The sequence below is a fragment of the Colobus angolensis genome, unplaced genomic scaffold (genome assembly GCF_000951035.1).
Source record: "Colobus angolensis palliatus isolate OR3802 unplaced genomic scaffold, Cang.pa_1.0 Scaffold369, whole genome shotgun sequence".
Taxonomy (NCBI): Eukaryota; Metazoa; Chordata; class Mammalia; order Primates; family Cercopithecidae; genus Colobus; species Colobus angolensis.
The window spans coordinates 633672-645641 of record NW_012117032.1 but is presented as its reverse complement, the minus strand read 5'-3'; the positions used below and the strand labels follow the sequence as shown (position 1 = coordinate 645641).

General features: G+C 42.3%; 1 protein-coding gene across 1 annotated transcript in view; it reads left to right on the top strand.

Annotated features, from left to right (window-relative positions):
- The window catches only part of SERPINB5 (serpin peptidase inhibitor, clade B (ovalbumin), member 5), a 27643-nt gene extending 25212 nt beyond the window's left edge, over positions 1-2431 (top strand). Inside the window, exon 8 of the mRNA XM_011953609.1 lies at positions 691-2431. Coding sequence (XP_011808999.1) covers positions 691-1083 — 393 coding nt within the window. The 3' untranslated portion in view covers positions 1084-2431. The remainder of the gene's footprint in view (positions 1-690) is intronic.
- The last annotated feature ends 9539 nt before the right edge of the window (positions 2432-11970 follow it).

The following is an 11970-nucleotide window of genomic DNA, read 5'->3' as shown; positions in this document are numbered from 1 at the left end:
AAATATGTATAAAAAGCTTTCTAATTTTATATTCATTTCACTATTGTGTATGCAACATCATAATCCAGGCATTTGTTTCTATAAATCTATTCTCTATCTTAAGGTTGGGTGCGGTGGCTCACACCTTTAATCCCAGCACTTTGGGAGGCTGAGGCTGGCGCATCACTTGAGGCCAGGAGTTTGAGACCAGCTTGGCCAACATGTTGAAACCCTGTCTCTACTACAAATACAAAAAAAAATTTTAGCTGGGCATGGTGGAGTGTGCCTGTACTCCCAGCTACTTGAGAGGCTGAGGCATGATAATTGCTTGAACCCAGGAGGCGGAGGTTGCAGTGAGCCAAGATCACACCATTACACTGCAGCCTCGGTGACAGAGCAAGATTGTCTAAAAAATCCCAAACGAAAAAACAAACAAACAAAAAACTACTCTCTAACTTAAAATGAATAAACAGAACCCTGCCCTCATAAATTTCAGTGCGCAGGGAACGCTGTTACAGGCTGGGGAGGAGGAGGACACAGCCGGGTGGCTGCTGGGTCTCCTGAGTCACATACCAAAAACTTCTGGGCCATCTTTGATGTTCCACGCAGACTGCTTTGAAACTGGGCTTATAATAACATCTTATGTTTTCAATCAAGCCAGGTCTTTTACAATTGGAAATAAGTAAAAATAATTTCATTTTTGTCCTTCAGATTGAAAAACAACTCAACTCAGAGTCGCTGTTGCAGTGGACTAATCCCAGCACCATGGCCAATGCCAAGGTCAAACTCTCCATTCCAAAATTTAAGGTGGAAAAGATGATTGATCCCAAGGCTAGTCTGGAAAATCTAGGGCTGAAACATATCTTCAGTGAAGACACATCTGATTTCTCTGGAATGTCAGAGACCAAGGGAGTGGCCCTATCAAATGTTATCCACAAAGTGTGCTTAGAAATAACTGAAGATGGTGGGGATTCCATAGAGGTGCCAGGAGCACGGATCCTGCAGCACAAAGATGAATTGAATGCCGACCATCCCTTTATTTACATCATCAGGCACAACAAAACTCGAAACATCATTTTCTTTGGCAAATTCTGTTCTCCTTAAGTGGCACAGCCCACGTTAAGTCCCCCCTGACTTTTCTGTGGATGCCGATTTCTGTAAACTTTGCATCCAGAGATTCATTTTCTAGATACAATAAATTGCTAATGTTGCTGGATCAGGAAGCCGCCAGTACTTGTCACATGTAGCCTTCACACAGACCTTTTTATCCCAATTCTATCTTTTGTTTCCTTTTTTCCCCACAAGAAAATGACATATGCTTTTAATGAAAAGGAATCTCCTTAGAGGAAAAACATTTATTCATTATTTGTCAAATTGTCTGGGGTAGTTGGCAGAAATACAGTCTCCACAAAGAAAATTCCTATAAAGAAGATTTGGGAGCTCTTCTTCCCAGCACTATGCCTTCCTTCTTTGGGATAGAGAATGTTCCAGACATTCTCGCTTCCCTGAAAGACTGAGGAAAGTGTGGTGCATGGGACCCACGAAACTGCCCTGGCTCCAGTGAAACGTGGGCACATGCTCAGGCTACTATAGATCCAGAAGCCCTTATGTTAAACCCTGGCAGGCAGGTGTTTATTCAAATTCTGAATGTTGGGGATCTTCAAAAGATAGTATTTTACACACACTGTATGTTATAGAACTTCATGGATCAGATCTGGAGCGGTACCCTATAAATCAACAGCTTAATATGCTGCAACAAAATGTAGACTATTCAGACAAAATGGATACGTAAAGACTAGCTCATAAGGGGTCAAATATTGCTGCCAAATGCGTATGCCACCAACTTACAAAAACACTTTGTTCGCAGAACTCTTCAGATTGTGGAATGTTGGATAAGGAATTATAGACCTCTAGTAGCTGAAATGCAAGACCCCAAGAGGAAGTTCAGATTTTAATATAAATTCAGTTTCATTTTTGATAGCTGTCCCACCTGGTCATTTGGTTGGCACTAGACTGGTGGCAGGGGCTTCTAACTGACTCGCACGGGGATTCTCACAATAGCCAATATCAGAATTTGTTGAAGGAACTTGTCTCTTCATCTAATGTGATAGTGGGAAAAGGAGACGAAACTACTGCTATTAGAAAATATAAGTAAAGCGATTAAAATGCTCACATTACCTTGACACATAGTTTTTCAGTCTATGGGTTTAGTTACTTTAGATGGCAAGCATGTAACTTATATTAATAGTAATTTGTAACGTTGGTTGGATAAGCTGTCTATGTTGCAGGTTCATGGATTACTTCTCTATGAAAAATATATATTTACTGAAGATTTTGTGACATTCCTTCTCTCATCTCTTCCTTGCCATGCATTGTAAATAGGTTCTTCTTGTTCTGAGGTTCAATATTGAATTTCTCCTATGCTATTGACAATAAAATATTATTGAACTACTTGTCTTTTTATTTTTTTTTTCCATTAAGTTAGACTATTTTGAAATAGAACCAAGCCATCCGTTTACAAAAGCATCCCTGAGGCAGGCAGATCACAAGGTCAAGAGATTGAGACCATCCTGGCCAACATGGTGAAACTCCGTCTCTACTAAAAATCCAAACATTAGCTGGGCATGGTGGCACACACCTGTAGTCCCAGCTACTCAGGAGGCTGAGGGAGGAGAATCGCTTGAACCTGGGAGGTGGAGGTTGCAGTGCAATCAAAAAACCCAAAACATAAAAACAAACAAAAACAAAACAAAACAAAAAACCCCCAAAAAACCCCAAAAACATCACTGTATGTAAAACGCTCTTTTGAAGATTGAGGCAGACTAAAAAGAAATAAGAATAATTACTTCCTCTTCTCCCTTGTTTTCCTTTCTTTCTAGCCACCAGCTCTTACTTCTTCCTTCCACACTCCTTTCATCCTAGGGAGTAAAAGACCAGGGCAGTGCTAGAATGACTTTCAACTGCATAATGTCTATAATAGAATCAGAGACCTTGCAGCAGGACAGAGAGATCTTCCCAGCCCTTTTCACTCTAAACCCACCCTCAAAAGTCATTTTATTGGGTAGACTGTATGTGCTTAAAACATTGTTTCTTCTTATGAAGAGTGTTTTTCTCCATGCCATGCACATTTGTTTTAAATTAGTTCTGGTGTCCCTGAACCTAATATTCGACATAGCCTCTTTTCTGTCCCTGTGGTGTGCTTAAACTACACGTGTCTCCTCTTCCAACAAATGATGAGTACAAAAGCTGACAAATGCCCCCACATCCTTAGAAGATTATTTGTGCAGGATTGCTGGGGGTGGTCAAAGCCAGATTTTGCCCTCTTAGTTCATCATCCCTCTTATCCAGGCTATGAAATAGAAAATGTGAGATGACTGTGAAAAACATTAGTGAGTTTTTGGAGGAGGGGAGAGATTAGTGCCTCTTTAAACCAAGAATGCAGGGAGCTTAAAATGTCTCCTGGAATTTGGAAAACACTGAAAATTTTGGTCATCTTACCTGGGACAGTCTAATTCAGTGATTTTTCAACCAGGGGAAATTCTGCCCCCTAGGGGACATTTTCATTGTCACAACTGCGGGACTGTCATCTAGTGGATAGTCTAGGGGTTTTTGTCTAGGATGAGGAGGAAGATGCAAGAGGGTCGGTTTGGAAAGGAAGAATTCAGGGCATTCTGCAAGCACCCTGCCCAGCCCAGCTCACCAGCAAACTGGTCACAGGTATATTATCTCATTTTGTCCGTTCCACAAACCTTTCAGGAGGAAACCATGATCCCATCTTATAAATGAGGACGCTGAGACAGAATGGATACACAACCAACTCCAGGTCGCAGAGCTAATGCATGTTGCTGGCTATATTTGAACTCATGAAGACTGACTCCAGAGCTGGACTTCCTAACCTCTGTGCTCCATGCCCTCTTCCAACTGACAGCAATACCTGACAGGCGGTCACTGAATGCACTGAAAAGAATTCCTCTCTTCCAGACCTTCTCTATTTATTTGTCTTATCCTGGCAGTCCTTTTCTTGTCAACTAAAACATCCCTAGAGTCAGAGACAGTCCACCAGTAAGGGGCCCAATTACTGCCTTTGCTTATTCTCACAGTGACCCTGGAGTTAAGGGCGATGCCAGTCTATTTTATGAGGAAATATGGGCTCAGAAGAATTGGATAATGCATCCGAATGGGTAAATAGCAGGGCTTGGATTTGTGAACATTATTACTATGAAAACATATATTTAGTTATTTCCTTACTGATGAATATTCAGTTAGTTTCTAGTTTTTCTGTTATAAATAATATTACCATGGACACTTCTATACTTAATCATCTGTAATTATTATTATTATTATTATTATTATTGTTTTTGAGGCAAAGGCTCTCTCTGTTGCCCAGGCTGGAGTGCAGTGGTGCAATCTCGGCTCACTACAACTTCCCTCCCTCTTGGGTTCAAGTGATTCTCATGCCTCAGCCTCCAGAGTAGCTGGGACTACAGGCATGTGCCATCCTGCCTGGCTAATTTTTGTATTTTTAGTAGAGATGGGGTTTCACCATGTCAGCCAGGCTGGTCTAGAACTCCCGACCTCAGGTGATCTGCCTGCCTTGGCTTCCCAAAGTGCTGGGATTACAGGCATAAGCCACTATCTCTTTAAGATTTCTAAAATCTTTGTGATTGATATGTTGTGAATATATCACAATTTATTCATTCTACTCTTGATGGACATTTGGGTATTTCCAGGCTTGGGCTGTTACAAATAGTACTATTATGAATATTCTAGTACATGTTTTTTGGTGAAGTGTGTGCATTCCTGATGTTACATATATGTATATAAAATGTAGCATACGTATGTACATGTACACACTTACCTAGGAATGGGATTGGTGACATTTATTTGCAAATAGTTAGCTTTGGTAGACAATGTCAAACAGTTTTCCAAAGTGGTTTTCCCAGTGTCTCTCTCTCTTTCATTATGATTGTATAATAATTACGAGTGATTACTTTTTCCAGCTATGACTCCTACCATCACCGCTGCCATTCTTGGAGTAATTATTATGAGCCGGGCACTTTGCTAGGCATGACATACGTTACAATTCAGCTTCCACAGCAACCCTGTGGGGGCACCATTTGAGTTGAAAGGTGCTAAAGTTCAGACATGTGACACAAAAAAGCTTGCTGAGCACAGATGGCTACTGAGTTGTATGGTTAGGACTTAAACCCCAGCTCTCTGACTCCACAGTCTATACTTTTAATCACTATGATCTGATTATATTACAACGTTTACTTGTATTTGACCATAAAAAAGAATTAAATCATGTCATTTGCAGCAACATGGATGGAACTGAAGGTCATTATCTGAAGTAAAATAAGACAGATTAATTATCTTAGGGGAAATAACCCACATAAAAATACAAATATCAAATGTTCTCGTTCATATGTGAGAGCTACAAAATTTGATCACATGGAGGGAGAGTGTGGAAAGATAGAGAACAGAGAGTGGCAGGGATGAGCTGGGGGCGGGAAGGAAGATGAAGAAAAGTGGCTTAAAGAGTACAAATATATACTGAGATAGGAGGAATAGATTCAATGTTTGATTTTGGAGTAGGGTGACTGTACTTAACAAAAATATATTGCACTTGGGTGGTGGACAGCCACATACCCTGACTTGATCACCACACATTATGCACATGGAATAAAATTTCATGTGTGTCCACACATTTTTACAAATAAAAAAAGAAAGGGACCTAAAGTCCCTTTAGCCTCTTTATTGTGGGCTGCTTTGCATCAATAAATTGATGACTCATAGGAAAAAACAAAACAAAAAGCTTCAAGGGCAGATTTTCCTCTATGTTAAAAATGAAATGTTACATTGAATAGAAGACGAATGTAGATAAAAATAAAAGTTAAATGTTTACATGATAAGTAAACATTCCATAAATATTTACTTTTCAAATATGTCTGGTTAAATGTAATTTTTGGAAAATTCTGTTTCTTTCTCAGGAGTCCTATTCAGTCAACTGTATGGCATTTGTGATTTATACCAGACAAAAAAGACTTCCCTTCTAAGTTTTAGCTGTTGGACTAGAAACCACTAGCACAACATTCTTACCCTGAACCCCACCCTATAGTCATGGAAGATTTAGGCGGTGGGCGTCTCCCTGTTCTTTTGTCCTTGTCACCATCCTCTGCCCAGACAATAACGGCTGCTTGAGTTTGTGAAAGCTTTCTGAGAAAATAGAACAAACTGTTTCACTAACAGCAAATGACTATTCCTTTCCCAAGTCCTGAAACAGACAAAGGAAATGGCATTATTCTCCATTCGAGATGAGATAGATGCAGACGTGTCCCTGGAACTTCTGACCGCATTTGAGGAGTTTTGCCAGTTCCATGTGGCCTGAAATGACAGCCCTCCCTGTCTCTATCACAGGCTGCTTTGCACTTCTCACATCTCCCGGGACAGGATCCATCACATAGTAAAATAAATACCAAGGCATATTTTCAACGGATGGAAAATAGAGTTTGAATGGGCAGGTGATCTATGTGTTTACGTTGGTTGCCCCTTGCATCTAATGAGGGCTTCTCTGATGACGTAAAACAAGATCGTCTTATGTTTCTGAAAGTGTGTCTGGAGGAACAGTAGTTGTGTAGGGTATGAGAAGCTGCTATGAAATTGGAGTCCATGGTTGAAAAATCTCGAAAACGCTGTTTTGAACAAAATTAAACAGGTTCTGCAGTACTCTTCAAGCTTTTAAGAAGTTGATGTGGCCGGGCGCAGTGGCTCATGCCTGTAATCCCAGCACTTTGGGAGGCCAAGGCAAGTGGGTCACCTGAGGTCAGGAGTTCGAGTCCAGCCTGGCCAATATGGTGAAACCCCTTCTCTACTAAAAATAAAAAAAAAAATTAGCTGGGAGGCTGAGGCAGGAGAATCAATTGAACCAGGGAGGCAGAGGTTGCAGTGAGTGGAGATAGCACCATTGCACTGCAGCCTGGGCAACAGAGCAAGACTCTGTCTCAAAAAAAAAAAAAAAAAAAAAGTTGACGTGTTTTCTGAATCTCTGGAGGAGGGTGCAGTGTCTGGTTTCTTAAATTTATATGACCTCTAAACCATTTACATGACCTCTAAACCTGGTAGTCACCCTGCATCTCGGAGGACAATTGTTTAGTAGAGTGAGTTTTGGGAAAAGTCAACTTACCTGGGAAATAGAGGTAGTAAGAAAAATCAAGATTTTTCCGTTTGCCATGTGGGTGCTGTGGAAAGAACCCTGGTGTGGGAGGAAGCCCTGGATTCCAGTAACCAAGCCACTCCTATCAGTGTCCCAGGTTCTCCCTGTATATGAGGGAGGGAGGGTCTTTATCTCAGTGATTTCTGAGATTCCTCTTGAAGCTAATAGTTCAAAGGGCCCAAACAAATAGTCTATCCTGAGCCAGCCCTCCCTTATCCATCTATGTGAAGACAGCTACCATTTCCGTCCCTAAAAGCATGGTCAAGGGTCTGATGCTCCTCTCTGACAATAGCAACAAAGATTGGCTCCCAAAGGTGAAGAGGCATGATTGCTATGGGGCCCCCCAACTTTGGCAGGAAAATGAGAACAATTGAGTCAAAGACTCACTTGTTATATCAATTCTAGGGCCACACATTAGTGGTGAAATGACTTTTTCTTTCCGGCAATCCCAGGAAGTTACTGAAGGAGGTAGGAAATGTCAAGGCAATACAACCAACTTTTCTTCCACACCATATAGCTGTTTTTTCCCTGCCCAAATATAAACACAGACCTGCCTCGTTCTTGCGGGCTGCTTAGTCTTTTACTGTTTATTCAGGCTGTTCCCCATATGAGCACCATTGCATACAGGTGCATAGGTTGATCCCTGCACAAGGACATCCTGCAGAGATGGTGGGAGGGAGCTGAAGTCAAGCTTGTTGTCCACTTGCATAGCAGGGCTCCAGGATGTGGGGCTGTGTCTGCCTGAGAAAGGGTCACCTCTTTTGCATTCACAAAAAGATATGGTATAGGCTAGCAGTGGCCCTGTGCAGTACTCAGAAAAAATTGCAGAAGAAAAAGAGCATCATGACATCTTCAGTACTGCTATCATTACCATTACTGACATCATCATCATCAATTCAATATACTACCTTGCTAAGATAATGATCCTTTGTAAAAATTAGGGCAATTAGAAGTATATAGATTTTAGGAGCAAATAAGCTGATGAGAAGTAGGCCCGGCTTAGGAGGATGGACCTACCCTGGGGGAGAGCATGAGTGAGGGGCGCTGGTATCAGGTGATTTACTGCAAGGAACAGTCTGATAGTCGCGATGACATGCTGAGATCTGACTGGAGTCAACCTGAGGTCCAGAAGGAGTCATTGCCATCTCTAGTTCCATCTTTCCTTAGGGAGGACGCCTGGATAAAGGGAGCTGGATGCCTAAGAACCAAAGCCTGGGTACTGGGGAGATGGGAACTTGTGCACAACACTCAAATAAACAGGTCTTCTTTCCTTTGTCAAGAGCTGGTGTCGATTGCTAAATTTAGTCAGCCGCTAGAGGGAGGTCCTGGGAAGTTAGGATGAACTGTTTTCTCTTGCCCTTAATTCTTCTTGCTGACTTAGGGGAAAGCAGGAACTCCGCGGATTGGGTAATTAGGTCAATGGCTTTCCACATAGAGAACAGGTTTTCCCATCGTTGGGCAGGTGTCATTGCAATGTCGCTGGCCTGAGAGTCGCCTGCCTGAGCTGGTGAACAGGAGACCATTTGGGTGTTGTTCTCTTTGTTACCAAAATTCATCACAGGCACCCATAATGGAGGTATAGTAAGCATTAAAGAAGATTTGCACTCTGTATTCAATGATTTTAGGCACATCATTCCCAGTCATAAATTTATTTTTTTCTTTTAATAACATTCTATTGAGCATCCAATAGACAGCTATCTGAAACGACCTAACTAGACCCTCATTTGCTGTCTCCCTCTTGTCCACAAGGTTTTCAAAGAAATTTTCATCAACCTCATTACTCATCTTTTCATTAATTCTTTGGATAAAAATTTATTGGCCAAAGTGTGGGGGAAGAGGTAGGAATAAGACACAGAGGTCATAGCCACGTAAGAGAAAGGGAGCCGCGAGCAGAGCTGTGATGGGTCACTGGGGGGCGCTGGAGCAAGAGGGAGGACTCCCGGCTCAGTCTGAGCTGAGTCCGAAAGGACCAGCAGGAATTAATTAGGAAAAGAAAGGCGGAGGTGTAGCGGCCGACGCACAGGAAGGACTCAGGAGAAAGGAAGTGGCTGTGCGGTCGCGGTGGGTGGTGAGTGTAGGCAGGGCTGTGCATGACGCTCAATACCCTAGGAGGCTGAAATTCATCCCAAGGAGGATCAGGAGGAGGAAGACAATTCACAGAGGTGCCTCTCAAACTACCTATGGTGCTATGGTGAAGGAACAGCCTCCCCCCTTTATATCACCAATTTATCATAGACCAATACTTCAGTAAAACAAAATAAACATGAGTTCCAAGGAAAGTAAAATAAAAAAATGAAGACACCCAAAACAGAAGCCCTAGCTTTTCATGATTAGTTTCGAAGTACATAAAATTACTTGGTGAAATTTTCCTAACAGTTTCCATATTCATAATCTCCATTTCAATATTTATCTCACGATAGCCAAGTTTCAGAATCCACAGACTGACACAGACATGGAGCCTCCTTAGAGTCTCAGCAGTTGAAAGGAGGGCAGAGGAGAGCTCAGATTTGCGTTTTTGAAAGGTGTACCTGGCCAGTGGCTGGTGAAGCCTGAAAGAATGGAGACAGGTGAGGAGGGAGTTGAAGTAGCCCAGGTGAGAGTGTGTGAGGCCCCAGATTCAGCAGTGGTGGTGGGGACGGAGAGGAGACATCAGGATATGCGCTCTGAAGAACCATTTACCAATGTAGATGCAAATGGGTATGGTGATTTATTGGGTAGGGATGTGTGGGTGAAGGACCACAGGGGGATTGTGATGGTTCTTAGTTTCCAGGCTTATGCAGCTTAATGCATAAGACATACAGGACTCCGTCTTGAACGGCAGGGCTCTCTGCTGGCATCTCCATATCTAGAAGATGGTTTCAGATGATAACCATAGGTCTCTATGAGCATTTTTAGAAAAGTGCTTGTGTTTATTATGGACAAAGTTTACTATTTTGCAACATCTAAGTTTCATAGGTGTCCTGAGTTGAAAATGTAGAATAAAAAGAGTTAGCGAATTAGCTGGTTTGTAAATTTTTTTTGTTATAATTGACAGAAAAAATGCATCTTGGACATAGAATTTTTAAACTACCTCTGAGCAGTGTATATTACAACTTCTTTACCAGGTTGGCAGCAGAGGGGCAAAAGGAAGGATAAAGGGAGAGAAGTATGCAGGTGTGCTCATATTAACATTTTGATGATAGCCATTGATGCATGTGCATCTCTTTTGGCTGTACTATAGAAACATACTAAGTAGTTCAATGGAAACATACCTTCTTGCTAATATTTTAATGATATAGATCTGCTAATGACTTCTCATAAAAAACATTATACTCAATGTATTCTGTTGCTTTAGGTTTCATTTTAAATTGAGCATTAAGGGAATGCAGTATTCTGACTGGAACTCAGCTAATGCTTTTATCTAGAGGTCTGTTGCCATTTTTGTCTTCTATGAAATTTTTGTCCCAAGAAAGGTGGGGTTGCATTTTTTCTAACAGAAAAAAAAGTGTAGGATGGGGAGTAGGGTTTTTTGTTTGTTTTCATTTTTAACATGCTTTTAGTTTTTAGTTTTAGCTATGTTGATTTTGAGATGCCAATGGGACATTCAGCAAGAGACAGGAAAGGCATTTCTAGACGTTTCTAGACATTTCTAGAGGTGAGAGAGGAGTCAGCTTATGGTGGGGCCCAAAACCAGGGCTGGGAGAGAGCATCAGGAGAAGAGAGTGGGGCTGAGAGTAGAACCCAGGGAAGGCAGGATGGGTGGACTGCCAAGGAAGAGGAGCCACAGAGAGACGGGACGAGTTTAAGAAGGGAGTGATTTGGAGAGCCAAGAGCCCGGTGTTACAGAAAACCCAGCTCCCTTACAGACTGCAAAGTTCCTATTGCATTTTCACTGAGCTGAGCAAGAATGATTTCGGAGGCAGGTCTGCAGGGTTTTCTTGCTCTATTAGCATGTTAATATTATCCACAGAAGGAATTCAGCCCATTTCAATTGCAAATTCCTGACGAGTAAAGCTATGGCAAGGGAACAAAAAAGAGAACAAATCCTGCAAACCAGTTACCCAAGGCACCCACCTGTGAGGTGAAAAGTCATCTCCAAAGATTAAAGAATGCCAACATATGGTCGGGCGCGGTGGCTCAAGCCTGTAATCCCAGCACTTTGGGAGGCCGAGACGGGTGGATCACGAGGTCAGGAGATGGAGACCATCCTGGCTAACACGGTGAAACCCCGTCTCTACTAAAAAATACAAAAAACTAGCCGGGTGAGGTGGCGGGCGCCTGTAGTCCCAGCTACTCGGGAGGCTGAAGCAGGAGAATGGCGGGAACCCGGGAGGCGGAGCTTGCAGTGAGCTGAGATCCGGCCACTGCACTCCACCCTGGGCCACAGAGCGAGACTCTGTCTCAAAAAAAAAAAAAAAAAAAAAAAAAGAATGCCAACACAAAGGAAGCCCACTCTGAAACTCAAGAAAAATTTGATTTGCTTCCTCTTACCTTTGTACGCCTCAGTTTCCTACTAGTTTAAGTTTATGTAAGTAACTTTTAGCGAGTAGCCTATAGCTTAACCCTCTTCTCTGTAAAGGAAGGGGAAGAACGAGGCCACTTCAATCTTCCTCCATAGGGGAGGAGAGCTGCTTGTCCAAAGCTCAGTCAAGCCCTTCCCTGCTGCAGCTGAGATTCATTTGAGCTCTTGGCATGCAAATGGCGGTGTGGAGGAAATTTAGGAAGGGATTGGAGATTGCTCTTTACAAACATAGAGACAGTACTCACGTTACACCTGTTTTCAGAAGGTCTTACTAGCA